The sequence below is a fragment of the Piliocolobus tephrosceles genome, chromosome X (assembly GCF_002776525.5).
Source record: "Piliocolobus tephrosceles isolate RC106 chromosome X, ASM277652v3, whole genome shotgun sequence".
NCBI lineage: Eukaryota > Metazoa > Chordata > Mammalia > Primates > Cercopithecidae > Piliocolobus > Piliocolobus tephrosceles.
The window spans coordinates 80,024,520-80,045,858 of NC_045455.1; the positions used below are offsets into that span (position 1 = coordinate 80,024,520).

Genomic DNA, 21,339 nt, shown 5'->3' on the forward strand with positions numbered 1-21,339 from the left:
CTGTATTTAACTTAGGATAATTTACTTTTTTGAATCCACTATGCAGTATTTTTTATTTCAACATTTAAACTACCCGATAATTGTGTTTCAGTGGTCCCATCTGCTCAGTCCATTATTCACTTTCACCTCTCTTTCCTCATTCTGTTGTTCATACTTCCATTATAATCCACACTTTCTCATCACTTAAAAATATATATACGAGGCTAGACGCAGTGGCTCTTGCCTGTAATCTCAGTACTTGGGAGGCTGAAGCTGGAAGATTTCTTGAGGCCAGGAGTTTGAGACCAGCCTGTGCAACATAGTGAGAACCCATCTCTACTAAAAATACAAAAAAAAAAAAAAACCCAGCCAAGTGTAATGGCACACACCTGTAATCCCAGCTACCTGGGAGGCTGAGGTACAGGATCGCTTGAGCTTGGGAGGGTGAGGCTGCAGTGAGCCTTGACCATGCCACTGCACTCCCACCTGAGTGACAAAGCAAGACCCTGTCTCAAAAAATGAAATAAAATAAATCTATCTATTTATCTCTTTCTATCTTTCTCTCTTTCTGTCTTTCTAAAATGCATATATTTATTTTTATATATATATGAAATGCTGACATGCTGGCAGGCATCATTCTGATCCCCATATTCCCTCTGTGTCACCACGCCACCTACACCAGTGTAGGAAGTGCCTTTCTTACCTCCACATTTGGTTGGCCAGGCAAACTCTATCCTCCCTCCTGCATATGCCTATTTTGATGATAATATTTCTGCCTGAGTTTCTCATTTCCTCATAGAAATCGTATATTCTTTCCTTTCTTCTCTCTCAGCCTAACCTCCCCAGAATTCATAGCACAGAATCAAGTCCGAATAGACCTCAATGGGGTGTCACATTTTCTTAATAATCCTGCTAGTCTGAAGTAATTGATTTAGTAAATACTCTGAAATATTTACCGTTACCAAAGGTTCACAGGTATGCCTGCTTTCCTTACCATCAGCTCTTGCCTGGATCACTGTCCTAGGGTCTCTCCAGTCCACCTGTGTCACCCCATCAGTGCATCCCGTCATAGGCAGAGTGGTCTTTCTAAAATGCAAGTATAATTGTGTTGGTTGCTGCTGAGCTTCTTAGCTTTCCGTTGCCCATTTTTCTTCAATACCAAACCTTTCCTGTGGCCTAACAGGCCTTCTGCGAGCAGAGCTCAGCCCTCCCTCACTCTTTGGTCTCCACGTATGCTTTTCTTTCTCAGATGCCCTGTGCCAGAGCTCTCCTGGACATCTTGTACCTTCTCAAACTCGCCTTGTTCTCGACCATCCCAGGGCTCCTGCATATGCTGTGCCTTTTGCCCAGAATGTTCTGTGCTGCACATCTGCTTTCTGCCCTCCCCTCTCCCCAGCCTTTTCTGTGTCTAGCCAGCACTGAGGGTTGTCGGCCTGGAAGCCTCTCCCAAGGCTGCTGAGGCAGGTTGTGCCCAGGCGTGGACTCCTGTTGGCCCCTTTGGTTTTTCCTTCCTGGCATTGGACACATTTTCAGCCATAAAATTATCTCTAGTGATTTGTTTAATGTCTTTCCGCCCCAAGACCACCAGCTGTGTGAGAGCAGGAGCCTTGTCTGTCTGTTTACCATGATATCCCCCAGAGCCTAGCACAGAGCTGGTACATAAGAGGTTCTCAATATACATGACTCAGATATAGAAATGGTATTAATATATAATGCAATTTGAAATATAGAATGTATACTTACTTCCAAATGCATATGGAAGATAAGCTAACAATGTTATAGAGTGGGGGTGCTCCCAGTTCTCATTTTAGTGAATAAATAACAACCATATATAACCACATGCTAATAAATGATGTTTTTAAGTATTTGAGAATAGTTTGCTTTTCTTAGGTAGTTTTAAACTGTTCTCTTTGAAGTCTCTTTCACAGTCACATTCTCCCCGAAAATCATTTCATTTTGGCTAATGCCAAGGCTCGGTATCCATCCAGTTACTGAATTCCAGACTTCCTGTACTGAGTTTAGTGAACTATAATGCCGCTTTAAGAAAAAAGTTTTATTTGAAAAATTTCAAGAAATAAAAGGGGAGAGAGTATAATAATACACTCATAATGTAGCCTCAGCAGTTACCCTCATCTGGCTCATCATGCTTCTCCCTACCTTCCCACCCCTGCCCACCAGTGGATTATTTTAAGGCAAATCTAAAATACCATTTTATTTCATCCATAAATACTTTAGTTGGTACCTCTCTAAGGTGAGGACTCAGAGAATAACCACGAAACTCATATTATACCTGAAAATTAATAATCACTTCTTAGTATTGTCAAATATCCCATCAGCATTCAAATTTCCCTGCTTATCTTATGATTTTTTTAAAAACTGTGAGTTTATACAAATCAGGATTCAACTTTCCCTTTCCTCTTTTTTTGTCTTGTTCTTTAATTTTATGTATATTTAAAAGGAGTCATTTGTTATTTTATTCCCATGATGTTCTTTAAAATGTTTCTTTTTTTCCACAAACTTCTTGTAAACTGCTGATTTGATCAAAAGTTTGGATAAGGTTTAGGCTTTTTTTTGTTTTTGTTTTTAAGAAAAAGTGATTCATCTCTTTCCTCACTGATTTGAGATGCTACTTTTACTAAATTTCCATATTAATATTATTTTAAATTCTAAAGAAATGAAGAAAATCACTGTAGTTAGTTCCTCATAAGCTAAACTCCTGAATCCCAATTTTTTGAATAATGATTTTGCTTCATTTTAACATTTTCTTTCCTCTCTCAGATTTGGCAAAAAGAAAAATACAAATTCACTGTTTGTTTTTATAATCCCTGAAAATTTTAAAGGTATGTACCTGCTAAATACAGTATTTGTTTTTTCTCTAAATAGAAACTATAAGGTCAGTATTTAATGTAAAGATTCTTAGGTTGTATTTCAGGGCATGGAACTGATATTGCTTTAACTGAACCACTGACAATGGAAAAAATGAGTAATGTGGTAAAATACTGGAAAACATGTCTCTCAAACACAGGTGAGTAAAAAATTTCCAAAGGTTTGAAAATTTGAATTAAAATCTTTGAAAACTATGCTTACGTATTCTGACAAAAACAATCATAAATAAAGGGTGAAATAGATATTCTTTACCTGGAAAGAAAAAAACTACATCTTCTGAGGTTTAGAACTTGTTGCCCAAGGGCAAATACAGTGCTGCGGTAGGCACAGGGTTTTGGGCGGGGGGTGGGGTTGGTAGCAGCATTGTGTCTCTATTTTTTTTTCTTTTTTGGTAGGCTAGCTACCATAATTTCTTACTCATTAAAATGGAATTAACTGTGCTGTGTCATTGTGTGATTATCTAAAAGCCAGGGGCACTAACCTACAAATGTATTGTACTTTCTACTTTGCAAAACACTTGCATATAAATTACTTTACTTCTTAAAGTTAATAGGGTGGTTGCCCTTTCTGTTTTAGATTTTAGATGCAGAGGATTAATGTCAATACTTCAATTAGACCTCACATTTCTAAACTCTTTGCCTATTATATTATGCATATCACCAGTATCTAAACACTTAAACTAATTAAATTAGCTTTCATTTGGCTTGTGAAAGGACAGAGTCCAATTACAGAAATTAAATTCTACTGGAATCATTTTTGGTCAGTGACTATTTTTGGTCTTTCTAGGCCTGGGATACTAAATATGAAATCTTTTAAAATTAAGATGATGTTAAATTGGGACTGTTGTTGGTCAGGGGGGTACAAGGTTTTGTTTATGTAAGATGAACAAATTCTGGGGGTCTGATATACCACTGTGTGACTATAGATAACAATACTGTATTGTCTACTTGAAATTTGCTAAGAGGATAGATCTTACATGTGCTCATCACCAGAAAAGGTAACGATGTGATGTGACGGATATGTCAATTAACTTGTGTGTGGTGATTATTTCACAATATATACGTATATTATCAACTCGAGTTGTACACCTTAAGTATGTACAGTTTTGAATTGTCAATTATACTTTAATAAAGCTGGGAATTTTTTTTAAATAAAATTAAGATAATTTTTTTCTTAAAACGATCCTGAAAGACACTTTCTGGATTATCCTGATAATGATTATACGAGATTCAGTGTAACAGTCCTTTTTTAATGTTCTTTTTTAATATTCAGATGAGTGCATCTGTTTGTGACATTCCAGTGGCTCCCAGCCCTTGTGGTTCTTCCTGGAAATGGCTAACTTTGGTGACCAAGGGCTTTTGCAACCTCTTCTTATTTGGTTCTCGGTGAAATAGAGCAGCTGCTCATCACCTGCCCACACCCTTCTGTTGGTCATGACTATGTCAGCTTCCAGTTGTCTCATCTTTGCTCCGAGGATGAGCAGCTGCAAAAAAGGAAAAAGTTTTTTGTCAGATGCTATATTTTGACAGTGCAGCTGCTTATTGAAGACTCATGCATGTTTTTTGTCTCCTGACATTTACCTATAAATAGGAACTTGATAAGTAAACTCAGTTGAATGTGTTTTAAGCACACCTGTCACTAAGTGACTAGAATCTGGCTTAAAGGTATCCCAGGGTAAATAATATAGAGTATTTTAGTTTTTGCTTTCTAACCTAGGTGGTTTGATATTTCACAAAAATCTATAAATTGCTTTCAGTTTTACAAAAACTGCTTTGTGAAATCTATTGAGTAAAAGACGACAACTGCATTAAGAATTGGGGCTTGTGTGTTTGATTAGCATCATCTCCTTAAGTGACTTTAGAAATAAATAGTCCCCCTCTCAAAACTTTCAGTTAAGATTGAAAATGCTGCCGGGCCTGAAGAACCTGGATTGCCCCTGCAGAGGTCTTACAGTGAACACCTGGGATATTTTCCTCCTGATCTATTTGCCTGGTTAGTTTTTTGTTCTTTTTCATAATAGCAATATTTTTAGAGAACTTACTAATTGTGGCTATTTTGTGGAAGAGGGGTGCAGCATTTGCTGTACTTAAGAATCCTGAGCTGGCACCATGGGTACACATTATAGAAGTATTCAACTTAATATAAGGAAATACTTCATAAATAATTACATTTGACAACAGGTGAGCAGGTCAAATTGTAAGGCAGTGAGTTCCCGGTCATTGGGGAATGTGATCAGTATTAGAGTCTGTGTTATCACTAAGCAAAGGTAAATAGCAGCAGTGGTATTTAAACTTTATAAAAACAGTGAAATTCCTCAAACAAAAATTTTACATGGAACCTCAATATTTAAACAGACAGGAGCAGCCTCACCTGTTATATACCTACTATTCAGCTTCTTCCTGTTGTCTTTCTTGAACTCGTGAACCTATCCCCCAAGTTATTGAAAATCACCCTTTAAAAAGGATTTGGTGTCTTTTACATACCTCATGTAGCTTTTGGAATCTTCTTGTTTGGTGTACAAGGCAAGTTTTAGTGTGTGTCTCTGTGTCTCCTTGTGTTTCTCTGTCTCTCTCTCTCATAGATGTTAGAACTGGCACTCAAACCTGGATTGGGTAGGCAGTTGAACTGGGGATAAGACCCTTCCAATGCTAGTATGCTTATAAAATTAAATTTTTGTGAATTTCTTCCCTTCACTTTAAGCTGATTTCCAAGGAGGTTTTAAGTGGAGCCTAGGGATACAAAGAATGGACATAACTGCTGAGGGCATGTGTACTGATGATGGTGACAATTTTAAGTTAGTTACTTCCAGAATTTGTAGAATGTGGCCATCTACTGTTTTGAACAAGAAAGGGACTTGGCAGTCAGTAAGTGTGGTTAAACCAAAGCTGACTTTGGTAACACAGAGAAATCAACAATTATCTTGGTGTTATTTAACATTTTAATCTCAAAGAGGCTTGCTATATTAACCCCTATCTAGGATATGGGGTTGGGAAAGGTTTTGGAAGGTCTTAATTTTCTTATATTATTTGCAACTGCTTTTCTTTTTTAAAAAGTTTTTATGACTACATGGTATGCATGTGCTTTTTGATCTCTACTCATCTTGAATCCTTCTGTCTTCCCTCAGTATCCTACCACTGTAAATATAATTTTGAAATGAAGTTAAATCTCTTAGGATAGAGGAAATAGGATTAGTTTGCAAGTTTCTTAGATCAATATATTTTTAAATCAATCAGAATGCCTGAAGAAGTTCTGCAAAAATAGTAGAGCCAGAAAATGTTCATTAAATGACAAATTTTAAAATGGAGGGAACCTGCGCTTTGCTGGTGGGCTTGGACTAGGGTGTATCTTGTCGTTCTAATGCTTTATGCTTTTTTCCTGTAATGTACCTTTCCTTCTGAAGGGTGGATAAAGTCATATAATATGGTGTAGTCTTAATTGATGAGGTCAGAGTGTTTTAATCCTGCTTGTATCTATTGTTACCAGTTTATTTTAGAATTTTGATCAGTCATTGCTTTTAGGATGATTTTGATCATATATTCTTTTGAAATTTTGAAATAAACATTCTGCACCAAGTGTCTAAGATAAGGCATTTTGACACTTACTGCCCCTTTGTATGAAGCAAGAGATGTAGAGAAGCATCCTTTGTTTAGTGTATTGGTATATATTGTTTAATTTTGCCCAACTATTTTCCCTTTAATGTATGGTATGATTTTCTCTTGTTTCTAGCCCTGAATCTTTAAGGAATGGCAATGGGCTTGAATTAAATGCTTCGTTGTCAGAGTTCGAGAAAAACAAAAAGATTTCTCTTCTTCATTCAAGCAAGGAAAAACTAAGAAGGTGAATTTTAATATAGCACTTTTTAAGCATTATTCTTTTGTAGGGAGAAATTAATGAATTTTATAATTTTTTTGTAATATTGTTAAAAGTATAAGTGAAACTAGTAAATTTAGCAAACAAATGGATGCCATTCACTCATTCAGCCTTGTAGTCATTCAGTAAACATTTCTGAGTCTGCAGTGCATGCCAAAGAAGCATTGGAGAACTGAGATAAAAAATAAGTCCCTGCCTTCAAAGGTGTTCTGAGTCTAGTGCTCAGACAGACTTTTAAATAGGCTATTAAGTAGAAAATGATGCTTTTTAATACATGTCATGATGAGAACACAAAGTAAAGACATGAGGAAAGTTTTCTAAGACAGAATAAGGGGACAGCAAAATTTTTCTTGAGATGGCAATAGCTAAATTGAGCTTTTGACACATTGCAATTAATTTGGTTTGGAAGTCAGGGAAGGGTATTTTACATGGAGGGAATACTAGCTACAGAGGTTGGCAGCCTTAGACAGTACAGTGAACTTATGGAACTGCATGTATGTCCACATGGTTGGCCATCAGGTCACAAGGGGGAGGAGGCAAAAGATGAGAGGTAGTAGGTAGGGGCTGGGTATTTCATGCTATGAAATTCAAATTGTAACCTGGTCTGTTGGGCAGTTGCGAAAGGATTTTAGTGAAGGAGTGATATGAGGAAATTTACACCTTAGAATGAACACTGTAATAGATGTCACACAGTGAATTACATCTGGAGGCCAGAAGGAATCTGTAATAAGAAATGATGATTTCCTGAGCTATGGTGTTAGCAATGAGATCGAGAGGAATAAGCCAATTCTAGATGTATTAACTAGGAAGAATCAGCATGAGCATGGCTAAGGATAAGTGAGGTGTAACTCCCAAGTGGATGGTGACACCATCCGCTGACGAGGAAGGACAGTAGAATGGTAGTGTGAGGTAAATGTATTTTTATTTTTAATCTTGTTGAGCTTGAATACCTCTAGGTTTAAATGGAGTGCAGAGTTGGCCCTTTGATTCTAGAGAAAGGTCTAGGCTTAGAAATACAGGCTCAGAGGAATGAGGACACAGCATTTCTTTGAAGCAGTGGACATAGGAATGGATATAGGATGATTGTGGGAAGCACGTAGGGAAGGGAGAAAAGAACCTTAAAAAGATTCTCAGTATTTAAGGTACAGGCAGCAGAGAAGGAATCCATGGGGAACACAAAGAGTTACTAAAGAGATAAGAAGAATACCAAGAGGGAGTAGTATTGAGCAGACCAGGGGAGAGGAATTTCCTAAAGGAACAGGTGCTCAGGAGTATCATGTGATGCAGAGAGATCAAGTAAGGTTAAGAGCTGTTAATTGACTATTTGTATTGAGCCAGACCTAGATGTCATTGATCCTGGCAAAAATCATTTCGTTGGTATGGTTACAGAAGAAGCACCATTGCAGAAAGAAAGATGGGAACACAGATGAAATTAAGGTGTGAAGTATTTGCAAAGGGACTCGGTAAAATATGAGATTTTGATAAGAGACCAGTCTTTAGTATGCTTATGTTACAAAAGAAACAACTGAGAGAGAGAAAGAAGTCTTGAAGATCCTCATGTTCTAGTTATCTGTGGTTGCATAAAAATTAAAACAAGATTTATTGGCTTGAAACAACTACCATTTTATTGTAACTATGTTTTTATGGGTTAACAGTTCCAGCAGGGCTCAGCCAAGCAATTCTTCTGCCTACATGACATTAACTGAGGTACTCGTAGGTTTCAGCTGGTGGATGTAGTCAGGAGGGTCCAAGACATTGCATATCTGGACCTTTTGCCGACATGGTTGGAAGGCTGAGCTCACTAGGGGCTGTCAACTGAAGCCTTCCCCGTAGAGTAGTTTTAGGGTCATTGGACTTCTTTCATGGTGGCTCAGGACTCCTAGGGAGAGTGTTTCAAGAGACAGGAAGGGGACTCTGCCAGTCTCTTCAGGCCTGTGTCCAGGAATAGGCCCAGTGCCACTTCTACCATATGCTAGTGGTCAGAGTCATCATAGGGTCCACCCAGATCCAAGGGGAGGGACATAGACCTCACCTGTCAGTGGGAGAAATGTCAAATAATTTTAATCCCCCGCAGCTGATGAGGGGGTGTTGGTGATGAAGTGAGCATCCCTGAGGAGGCAGAAGGCAAGGGAATCCAGAACCAGGTGGAAGAATATCTCTTCCATGGAAAATGGAGAGGAGGAGTTTAGGCTCAATGTGAAGTCACATGAGTTTTTCGATGGGGCCAGATCGGGGAGGAAGTTGAGCAAGTTCTTTGCTGAATGGTCCCCCTCCATCTGCTGAAGATTAGTGGGAAGATGATGGGGTTTGGGCGTGATGGGATGGGATGGCAGATAGGCTACTCTAGCTCTAAAGGGCTTCGTTCCCATGACTGCTGCCTTGGCCAGGTCAAGACTTAGGGTCTGCTGGCCAGTGCTGTCCCATAGATCTCACTCATCTGAAGCAAAATGAGAAAAATACAGTGCACTGAGTATTTTTAAAGCTACATATTATACAATTGATATCCTAAGATTATATTCTCCTTACTTTATTAGGTGTTAAAATAATGTTGATATTAGCAAATGATTATAATGAAATGATATGAGGAAACATTTATTCCTTGTTTTTTCACTATTTTTCATGTCCAGATCTAATGTTGGGTCCCCCAAAGTTATGTCATAGTTTTCTTTTAAAAATTTTAATGGTTGATGAAAATTAAAATCTGAAACTACTCATCTAGTAGACTGAAATGATGCTTTGGGGTTGTTCACATCTGTGGCATTATTAGAAGGACTAGAAATCTTTGTTTCTCAAGAAGAGCTGTGACAAGGACCTCCCCTTTCTCTTTAGAGATTTGCCTGGGAGCTACCATGAGGTAAACATCATCCCTGATTAGTTTTTGCCTTTCCCTCTTAACCTTTCTGACTATGCCTGTGAATCTGAAATGGTTGCTTCTAGTCTGTTTCCTTTCTTCCTCCTCCTCTTCCCCTCACCTGCTTTACATATGGTTTTGGGTTTTTGTTTGTTTTTAAGCAGTAGGGCAACATGATGTTTGCTAATATTAAGGAAATGATGGTTCTGGCCAATATTTTTGCACTTGGGAAGTTTTTTTCTCTGACACTTGCATTCTTCTTAGTAGAACATATTAATCAAAATTAGCAAATTCTTACACTCTTGGTGAAATCCCATTCATTATATGTTTATAAATACATAAACATGTTTTTTTCTTGTAAAGTGTGTATTCTCCAAATGATGTCATCACATTTTTGTGTACCCATGAGTCTGACATGATGATGGTTTAATAATTTTGGGGGTGTTCATTCACTTGAAAAGAAGGGAAACGTTGAGCTTTGCCATAGTGTCCCACAAATGAAGACTTTTCCAGGACTAGACAAGTCTTAAAAATTCAAGAAAGGCAGTTCTTCGAGGGTTTCAAGTTGTATCTGGCCCAGATATTTTTCCCTGTGAGTCCTCGTTTGCTTGAGACACATTTGTACAGAGGAGAGCCCCAAGTAGACATCCGTGCCTTGTTTCCGATCTTGACGGAAAATGTTGTCTTTTACCATCACATGTAATATAAGCTGTAGGCTTTTGTGCATGCTTTTTTATCAGCTTAAAAAAAAGTTCCCTTCTAGTCCTAGTTTAGGATTTTATCATGACTGGATGTAAAATGTTGTCGGTCTTTTTTTCTCTATCTAGTAAGGTGATTACTTCTCCTCTTGTTTGTTACTGTGGTGAATATGACCAATTTTTTTAAATGCAAACTTCACTTTGTCTTAAGGTATAGATAATTTTTATTTATTGCTGGATTAGATTTGCTAACATTTTGTTAACAATTTTTGCATCTGTGTTTATGAAGAATATTGGTTTGAAGTTTTCTTACAATGTCTTTTTCTCAGACTGGTCTTATAAAATGAAATGGAAAGTCTTCTGTTTTCTGAAAGAATTTGTGTAGAAATGATATGTTTGATAGGATTCAGCAGTGAAGTCACTAGGTTTGGAATTTTCTTCATGGAAAAGTTTTAATTACATGTTCAATTTCTGTAATTATTATAGGACTAAATTCCCTATTTTTTCCTTTTGGTTGTTTTTTTTCTGTGTCAGTTGGGTTAATTTATGTCTTTCAAGAAATTTGTCCATTTAATCTTAAGTGTCACATTTATTTAACAACATGATCTTATTATCATTTTAACATCTACAGGTCTGTGATGATGGCTGTTTTCATTCCTGGTATTGATAAATTGTGTTTTTTGTCTTGTTTCTTGATCAATCTAGCAAAAAAAGGTTTGTCAGTTTTATCAGTTTTACTGATTTTTTTTCAGTGAAGCAGATTTTGATTCATTGATTTTCTGTATTAGCTCACTTTTTTATTTCATTGATTTCTGCTCTTTGTCTTTCTATACTTTGTTTTTTGTTTTTTGTTTTTTGAGACAGAGTCTTGCTCTGTCACCCAGGCTGGAGCGGAGTGGTATAATCTTGGCTTGCTGCAACTTCTGCCTCCTGGGTTCAAGCAATTCTCCTGTCTCAGCCTCCTGATTAGCTGGAATTACAGGGGTCCACCACCACGCCTGGCTAATTTTTGTATTTTTAGAAGAGATGGGGTTTCATCATGTTGGCCAGGCTGGTCTCAAACTCCTGACCTCTTGATTTGCCCACCTCGGCCTCCAAAAGTGCTGGGATTACAGGCGTGAGCCATCGTGCCCAGCCTCTATACTTTGCTTTTAAAAACAAAAAAAGGCTTTGAAAATGTGGCACATATACACCATGCAATACTATGTAGCCATGACAAAGAATGAGTTCATGTCCTTTGCAGGGACATAGATGAAACTGGAAACCAGCATTCTCAGCAAACTAACACAGGAACAGAAAACCAAATACCGCATGGTCTCACTCATAAGTGGGAGTTGAACAATGAGAACACATGGACACAGGGAGGGGAACATCACACACCAGGGCCTGGCAAGCGGGGGAGGGGAAAGGGGAGGGAGAGCATTAGGACAAATATCTAATGCATGCGGGGCTTAAAATGGGTACAGCAAACCACCATGGCACATGTATACATATGTAACAAACCTGCAGGTTCTGCACATGTATCCCAGAACTTAAAGTATTAAAAAAAAAAAGTAGGCCAGGCGCAGTGGCTCAGGCCTGTAATCCCAACACTTTGGGAAGCCGAGGCAGGCAGATCACGAGGTCAGGAGGTCGAGACCATCCTGGCTAATATGGTAAAACTCTGTCTCTACTAAAATACAAAAAATTAGCCAGGCGTGGTGGTGGACGCCTGTAGTCCCAGCTACTCGGGAGGCTGAGGCAGGAGAATGGCGTGAACCGGGGAGGCGGAGCTTGCAGTGAGCCAAGATAGCACCACTGCACTCCAGCCTGGGCGAGAGCGAGACTCCGTCTCAAAAAGAAAAAAAAAGTATTTGTAGGTAGAAACTTCTATCACTGATTTTAACCTTTTCTTTTCTAATATAAGCACTTAAAACTAAAACTTTTCCTTTATGAAAGTTTTTCCTCTAAGCATTGCTTCAGCTGCATCTCATCAACTTTGATATATTTCCACTATCATTCAGTTCAAAATATTTTCTCATATCCCTTGTGATTTTTTTCTTTTCACTAGTAAGTCTTTTCACTGTTTAGAAGTGTATAACTTAACTTGAATGTTTGGAGACTTTCTAGGTATTGATTTATAATTTAATCATGTTGTCATCTGAAAACATACTTTGTAAGGTTTCTGTCCTTTGATATTTTCTGAAACTTGTTTTATGGCCCAAAGTGTGTTCTCCCTTGATGAATGTTCCATATGCATTTGAAAAGACTGTATTCTTCTGTTTGGGGGGTGTAGTATTCTATAAATATTAATGAGGTAGAATTAGTCGATAGGGTTAAATTTTTGAGGGTTAAATTTTTCAGTGACAACTCTTTTTCCCTTTCTTTTTGAGAGTTTTTGCTTCATGTAGTTGGAGATTCTGTTGTTAGATGCCTGTCTTCTTGCTGAATTGACCCACTTATCCTGAGGAAATAATAATGCTAATTTTTCTATGCTAGTACTCCCTGTCTTAAAAAATCTACTTTGATACTAATATAGCTTTCTTATGATTAGTATTTGCATGGTTTTTTTTTTAACCTGTATATGTCTTTATATTTAAAGAGTTTCCCTTATAAATAGCATGTAGTTGAATTTTGTTGTTATTTTTTACTCATTCTGACAATCTATTATTTGTTTTCATATAATATACTTACTGTTAAGTGCGGTTTTAGGTCCACAATTTTTCTATTTGTGTTCATTAGTCTAATGTATTTTCTTTTTCCTTCTTTTCTCTTTACCTGCCTTCCTTGATTTATCAAGTATACTTTAACATTTCTTTTTATCTCTTTTATTGACTTTTTAGCTAAAAGTGTTTTTTATTGGTTGATCTAGGGATTATGACATGCATCTTTAACTTATCATAATCTACCTTGAATTGATATTATGCCCTTAAAATACAACAGCATATTTCTATTTACCTTCTTTCATTTTTTTTTGTTATTGTTGTCATACATTTTACTTTTACATATGTTATTGTGTTAGTCCATTCTCATGTTGCTATAAAGAAATACCAGAGACTGAGTAATTTATAAAGAAAAGACGTTTAATTGGCTCATGATTCTGTAGGCTGTACAGGAAGCATAGCAGCTTCTGTTTCTGGTGAGGCCTCAGGAAGTTTACAATCATGGCAGGAGGCAAAGTGGAGCAGTGTGTCACACAGCAAGAGGAGGAACAAGAGAACGAGAAAGGAGAGGCCCCAGACTCTTTTAAACCACCAGATCTTGCATGAACGGAGTGAGAACTCATCACCAAGGGGATGGCACTAAGCTAAACGCTAGAGCACCCCCATGATTTAACACCTCCCACCAGGTTCCACCTCCAACATTGGGCATCACATTTTATAAGATTTGGAGGGGACAGAACATCCAAGCCACATCAGTTATCAACCTGGCATTGTTACTAGTTTTTCTTAAACAGTAAGCTGTTGTCCAGTTATCTAATACTGTACAACAAATTACTCTAAAACTTGGTAGTGGAAATCAACAAACTGTGTATCATATCTCATGATTTTGTGAGTCACCACCAGTTTGGGCAGAGCTTGACTCTGTTATTCTTCTCTGTGTGGTATTAACCATGGCACTTCATGATGTTCAGCCAACAATTGGCCTGTCTGGAGATTCCAGCACAGCATCATCCACACATATGGTCTTCTGGAGGATGTGGCTGCCGGTTGTGCTCCAATGGGCTGTTCTTCCCTGTGGTCTCATCACTTCTCCACATGGTATCTCTAGCAAGCTAGAAGGACCTCTTACATGAAGGCTTAGGATTCCATGAGACCAGTATGAAAGCTACATCTTCTGAAATACTGGTCCCAGAACTCTCGTAGAGTCACTCTCCAGGTATCTTTTGGTTAAAGTAGGCACAGGCCAGTGAAGATTCAAGAGGAGAGGAAATGGACCCTGACTCTTCACTGGAGAAATAAGTAATTTTCAGTGACTTTAATCTTAACTCTTAACTTTTTAACCCAAATATCAGATTCTTGTTTGCAGTAGAACAGGCTCTTCACTGTATACAAGGTTTTGTCTGAGTTGCAAAAATTCTCTCCCCATGAATTTCCCTGTATTACCATCTTTTGCTCCTGCATTTCTGCACTCAATCTTGGCTGCCACCATCAAAGGGACATAAACTACAAGGACACTTTTTTCTTACCTCTGTAGCAGAAATCTTAGCAGTATACAGCTGCTCTGGGCCTGTCAAATAAATATACTATTGGTTTTTAAAACATTAATAAGTTAGAAAACTACCCTTTAATGTATGCCACCATATTTATCCTGTCTTAGACTCTTCACTTGTTTGTGCAAATCATATTTCCATCAGATATTATTTCCCTTTATCTTCATATAAGATAAAGACATTTTCAGATAAAAGGCAACTTAGATATTTTGACACCAGTGGACCTGCAGGGTAAGAAAGCTGAAGGAAATTCTTCAGGCTGAAGGGAAATAATACCAAATGGAAACTAGAATCACTGGAAGGACTACATAGCACCGAAAATGATAAATGTCTGAGCAAAAACAAACGTTTTTCATTTTAAACTATTTAGAATACTTAAAACTATTATAAGCAAAAATTATAGCAATGTATTATGGGGTTTATAATCTATGTAGCTATAGTACATTTGACTATTACATGAAGAATGAGTGGGATAAATGCATTTGCATAACTTCTGCAGTTATACATTTTATGTGATGTCATAAAGTATTAATTCTAGACGATGAAAACTTCAGATATATATTGTAATCCCTAGAGCAACCCTAAAGAGATGGGCAAAATGCATTGCTGTGAAGCCAAAAGGTAAATTAAAATTGGAATTTTAAAAATATTTTAAAAAGAAGGAAGGAAAGGAGGAACAGAAGAATAAAAAAGCAAAAGAGACTACAGAGGGAAAAAAGGTATGGTAGACCTTTATCCAGCTATATCCAACTTATAGGCAGAAGTTTTCAGAATAGATTAAAACAAACAAAACCCAATACCTAGCTATCCACTGTCTGTAACAGAGAAGCTTTAAATATAAAAAATAAAATTAATAGAGATATATCCATTGTGGAAACAGGAAGTCTAAGAAAATCAAATAGGCTGTTTTAATACTAAATAAAGTAGACTTGAAAACAAACAGTATTACCTGAGGTAAAGAGGGGCAATTTATAATGATAGAAGTGTCAGCTTCTCAGAATGATATAAAATCACAAATAGCATGTGATAAGAACTTCAAAATATTTGGATCAGAAATTTACAGAATTAAATGGGCAAATAGATAATTTAAAAATGATTGCTGGGGATTTAACACTCCTCTCTCAGCAATTTATAAAACTGGACACCAAAAAATCAGTAAGCTCTAGAAGATATGAACACTGCTCACCACCTCGATCTCATGAATATTTATAGAGCAACACTCCCAACAGCTGCAGCAGAAGACTCCTTCTCAGTGGCACATGGTACAGTCACTTAAATAGACTGTATACCGGGGGTGATGTAAGAAGCCTCAATACATTCAAAAGAGTTGAATTAAAAAGATGTGTTCCCTTACCACAAGGAAATTAAATTAGAAATCAGTAAGAATAAGATTTAAAGGGGAATCTTGAATGGAAATTAACAAAAAAACAAAAACAAAAAAACTTGTAAGTAATCCATGGGTAAAACAAAAAAAATCACAAGAAAAATTAGAAAATATTTCAAAGTGAATCTATTGAGAACAGCATATATCAGCAAACCACCAAGGCACACTTTTAGCTATGTAACAAACCTGCATGTACTGCACATGTATCATGGAACTTCCAATTTAAAAAAAGAGAATGCAATATATCAAAGTTTTTAAATAAACTACAACAAAGTTTAGTGAAAACACTGTGACTTTAAATGCTTATATTAGATAAGGCAAAAGGCCTAAAAATCAGTAATATAAGGTTCCATCTTAGGAAGCAAGCCAAAGTAAAACAAAGTAAACCCAAATAAGTGGGATGGTGAAGGGGGAGGAGGCTGGGAGAGAGACAAACACAATATATCACAATCATGAATGAAAGAGGGGTGATCACGATAGCTACTCTAAATATTTAAATACAAAAGAGTATACTTTGAACAATTTTAGGCCAGTAAATTCAACAACTTAGATATACTGGATAAATTCTTGAAAATCACAGTTTATCAAAACTGATACCAGATGAAGCAGAAAGCCAGAATAGCTCTATATTTAACAAAATTGAACTTGTTATCAAAACCTTACCAAAGAGAAAACACTCCAGTGGTTTTACCAATGAATTTCAGCAAGCATTTAAAGAAGTAATACCAATCTTAAACATGTTCTTACAGAAATGGGAGGAGGGAATAATTCCTAACCCCTTTCATGGGAACAACATAACCCTAAGCCTGACAAAGACATTATTTATAGAGAAAATTACAGAACAGTATCCCTCATGAACTCAAAAACAAAAACACTTAACGTAATTTTAGCAAATTGAATCGAGAAATATATAAAGATATAATATGACCACATCAGGTTTATCCTAGAAAAGCAAGACTGGTGTGACATTCAGAAGTCAACCAATGGGGCTGGGTATGGTGGCTCATACCTGTAATTCCAGCATTTTGGGAGGCCAAGGCAGGTGGATCACTTGAGGCCAGGCGTTCAAGACCAGCCAGGCCAACATGGCAAAACCTCGTCTCTACTAAAAAATAAAAAAATTACCAGGTTTGGTGGCACACACTGTAATCTCAGCTACTCTTGAGGCTGAGGCATGAGAATCACTTGAACCCAGTAGGCAGAGGTTACGGTGAGCTGAGATGGTGCCAGTGCACTCCAGCCTGGGCGACAGAGTGAGACACTGTCTCACAAACACAATATAAAAAATCAACCAATGAAATTTACCACATTAACAGAATAAAGGAGAAAAACCATGTGATTAACAAATTCTGAAAAAATATTTGACAACGTTCAGTATACCATTATCATTTAAAAAAATCTTTCAGCAAATAGATGTGGAAGACAACTTCCTCAATTTGTTAAAAGGCATCTATAAAAAACTTATAACTAACATTCTACTTAGTGATAACATGTTGACTGTTCCTTAAAAAGATCAGGAACAAACTTAGGGTGCCTGTTCTTACCATTTCTGTTTCTCATCAAATAAATAATCCTAGCCATTGCAATTAGGCAAGATAAAGAACTAGACATACACATTAGAAAGGAAGAAGGAAAACTGGCTTACTATATGTAGATGGCATGATTGGGTATAAAGTCAAAGTCCTAAATCATTTACAAAAGAGTTACTAAAACCAAAGAATGACTATGACAGGGTTGCAGAAGATAAGGTACAAAAACCAATGGTATTTTATATGTTAACAGCAAATAATTATAAAGTGAAAATATAAATATGACACTTAAAGTAGAATAAAATAGCTTTAGGATACTTAGGAAAAAATATGCAAAAAAAAAAAAAAAAACTCAAATGATCTGTACATTGATCATTCAAAATGTTACTATCAAAAGTTAAAAACTAAGTCATGCATTATACCATAATGATGAAAGACTCACCATTGTTAAGATGTCAGTTCTCACCAAATTGAAACATTATTTGAATCCAAATCATAATCCCAGAAAGTTTTTTTTCCATAAAAGTTGACAAGAGATTTTACAATGTATGAAAAGGACTTAGAATATCCAAAGCAATTTTGCAAAATTACAGTAAAGTAGAATAACTTAAACTATCTTGACTTCAAGACTTACCATAAAGCTACAATCACCAGTAGGTAACTGGCGTAAAAGTTAACAGATAGATCAATGGAACACAATAGCCCAGCACTGGATCCATATATTTATAGTCATTTGATTTTCAACAAAAGCACCAAAGCAAATATTTTGGGACAGAAAAGCCTTTTTAATAAATGATGCTGGAACAACTAGATATCTGTCTGGAAAGAGACTCAACCTTGACCCCTTACCTCACACTATATAATAAATTTAATTCAAGATGGAACATAGTCAGAGCTGTACTATAAAGCTAAAATTATAGAACTTCTAGGATGACACTATATGACACTATTCAGTAGAATCTTCTGCTGTGTTAAAAATTATATCTTCATCATCTAATACAGTAGCCACTAGCAACATGTGGTTATTGAGTATTCGAAATGTGACTATTGCAACTTAGGAAATGAATTTTTAATATATGTAATATTAATTTATATTTATTATATTTAAATAGTCTCACGTCTATTGACTACTGTATTGGACATTACAGTTCTACAATAGGAGAATGTCTTCATGAGCTGAGAGTACAGATGTTCTTTAGACAGGACATAGAAAGCAATAACCATGACAGAGAGAGAGTAAATAAATTGGATTTATCAAAATTTAAAACTTTTGCTATCAAAAAGTTTTAAGAAAATAAATATGAAAACTGCAGACTGGGAGAAAATATTTGCCAAACAGATATCTGATAAATCCTGGTATCCGAGATATTCCAAAGAACTAACAAAACTAAAAAATAAAAAGACCTGCAATTCAATTAAAATGTAGGTAAAATGTCTGCACAGACACTTCACAAAGGAAGCTATACCAGTGCCCAAAAGGCACAGGAAAAAGTGCTCAACATCATTAGCTGTCAGGGAAATGCAGATTAAAGCGTAATGGATAGGCCAAAATGCTAAAATGAAAACTGACAATATTAAATACCATTAAAGATTTGGAACAAGAAGTCTGATACACTGATGGTGGAAGTGTAAAATGGTACTACTTTGGTGTGGTAGAAGTTCTGCCAGTTTTTATAAACTTATAAAATGGCCCATCATTTCTATTCCTACATATTACCCAAGAGAAATAAAACCATGCAGTCACAAAAAGACATCTAGAATGTTCTAGCAGCCTTATTTGTAATAACCCAAAACTAGTCACAGCTCAAGTATTCATCAATAAGAGAATGAATAAGTAAGCTGTGGTATATTTACATACTATGGAATACTGTTGCTCAGTGAAGAGGAACAAACTGCTGATACGGTTAGCCCCATTGATAAATTCCAGAAACATTAAAACTGAGTGAAAGAAGCTTTACAAAGAATACATGCTGTAAGATTTTATTTGTATGCTATTTGAAGACAGGCAAAAGGGATGTGGTATGGAAAAAAATATCAGAATTGTAGTTGCTTTATGGGGTTAGGGGATGGTATTGACTGGGAAGAAACCTAAGGGACTTCCTGGGGTTGTGATAATGGATTTTCATGTGTGATTAGGATTTTCATTACATATGTATTTCAAATACATACAATTGTTATGTATTTGTCCAAACTCATAGAATGGGACTCATTGTGCATTTTTGTTTTATGTGGCATTTACCTGAAAATAAAGTAATTTGAGCTCTAGCTACTGATACATTTAGGAGTGTAATATGCTTATGTCTACAACTTACCTTGCTTTAATATATGTAAATATGTTGATGTATGAACAGTGGGATGACACATACATAATAAAGCAGATACTGGTTGACTATCTCTAATCTGAAAAGCTGAAATCTGAAATGCTCCAAAATCAAACTTTTGCAGCACTGACATGAGATAGTGACACCTTTTCTTTCTGATGGTTCAGTGTGTACAAACTTTGTTTCAGGTACAAATATTGTATAAAGTTACCTTCCGGCTATATATATATTATAAAACATAAATCAGTTTTGTCTTAAACCTTGGGTCCCATCCCCAAGCTATCTTATTACATATATGCAAGTATTCCAAAATCCAAAAAAAGTCTGAAATCTTAAACACTTACCCAGGCATTATATGGAGAGATACTTACCCTGTACAGTAAATGTTAACTGTAGACTCTTCAGTGGTGAGTGTATAGGTGTTCACTGTATAATTCTTTCAAATTTTCTCTATGTTTGAACATTTTTCTAATGTTGGAAAAATTTTAATAGCATTTTAATAGTTTCAATTATGAATGTGACATACACCTGGCAAAAATATTTGGAAAATATAGAAAATAAAGGGAATAAAAAGGATCCATCATCCAGCCATCCAGAAATAACTGTACTGGATGTTTTTACCTTCCGTCTTTTTTCCTAGGCTTCATTTTCACTTTGTTTAGTGGCTAGGATTATATTTTATATGCTGTTTTGTGTCCTACTTTTCCCCAATAAGCTTTATAACATATCACTTCCACTGCCAGGTGACATTCTGCTGAACTAATGTACTGTAGCTTACTTAAGGCATCTTCTTATATTCAGTATTGTTTTCCATATTTTTCTAATATATTGCTCTGAAGGGTTTCTGTGTATACACACTGTGCTCTGTGTTTTAGATTCACTCCTTAGGATGGATCCTTGAAAGTGGAAGTATCATGTCAAAGGGTGTGAAAAGTTTCAAAGCCCTTCAGACACATTGTCAAATTGTTGACTCTTCTAGCCTCCCCTTCCCAGGATAGTTCCTAAGACGCCTGCGCAGACACCCCAGAGTTCCTCAGAGCTCAGTGAGAACACCATTTGAGTTACTCATTGGCCATATGTCAAACTAGGTTTTTAAATCTAATTTCTCTGCCATTCTGGTGTTTACAGAGGTTTAGTAACTTGCCTAAGGTTCCAATTAGTAATAGCAGAGCCACCATTCAACCCTGTAGATGTCAAGGTAGTATTCAGCACAAAACAGGGGCTTAAAAATGTTTTATTAAATGAACACATGGATAAATGAAGCCACCAAGGGCTTAAGTCAGTTAGATCTACATTTCCTATCCCCCTTCAGAGCTGCAAAAGACAGGTTAGTTTCTTTCTGATACCTGCATCTTGGTGTACTCCATCTGTCTGTACCTACCTCATGTAAAGGAAGCAGCCTTCTGGTTTTCCTTTTGCTCAGGCCATGAAGTCATGTGACACAAGATGCTAGCTGATCTGCTGCTGGAAATGTGGTCTAGGTCCCAGTGACATGAAGGTCCTGACTGCTCTTTGCCTTCTAGGCTTCTAGTGTGAATCGCAAAAGGATTTTTATATCATGTACAATTCTCTGCTGGGAGGGCAGAGTGGTCCGCACGTGTCCGTAGGCAGCAGGGGGTGGGAAGGGTA

At 36.6% G+C, this 21,339-nt stretch overlaps 1 protein-coding gene across 2 annotated transcripts in view; it reads left to right on the forward strand.

The window, feature by feature from the left end:
- Positions 1–21,339, forward strand: part of SOHLH2 (spermatogenesis and oogenesis specific basic helix-loop-helix 2) — a 46,350-nt gene that overhangs the window by 17,965 nt on the left and 7,046 nt on the right. Inside the window, exons 3-7 of one of the 2 annotated variants that reach the window (XM_023208676.1) lie at positions 2,758–2,819; positions 2,900–3,004; positions 4,758–4,857; positions 6,592–6,702; positions 13,370–14,566. In XM_023208676.1, coding sequence (XP_023064444.1) covers positions 2,758–2,819; positions 2,900–3,004; positions 4,758–4,857; positions 6,592–6,702; positions 13,370–13,406 — 415 coding nt within the window. In that variant the 3' untranslated portion in view covers positions 13,407–14,566. Of the gene's footprint in view, positions 1–2,757; positions 2,820–2,899; positions 3,005–4,757; positions 4,858–6,591; positions 6,703–13,369; positions 14,567–21,339 lie in introns of those variants that run through there. The other variant, XM_023208675.2, reaches the window with a different exon arrangement.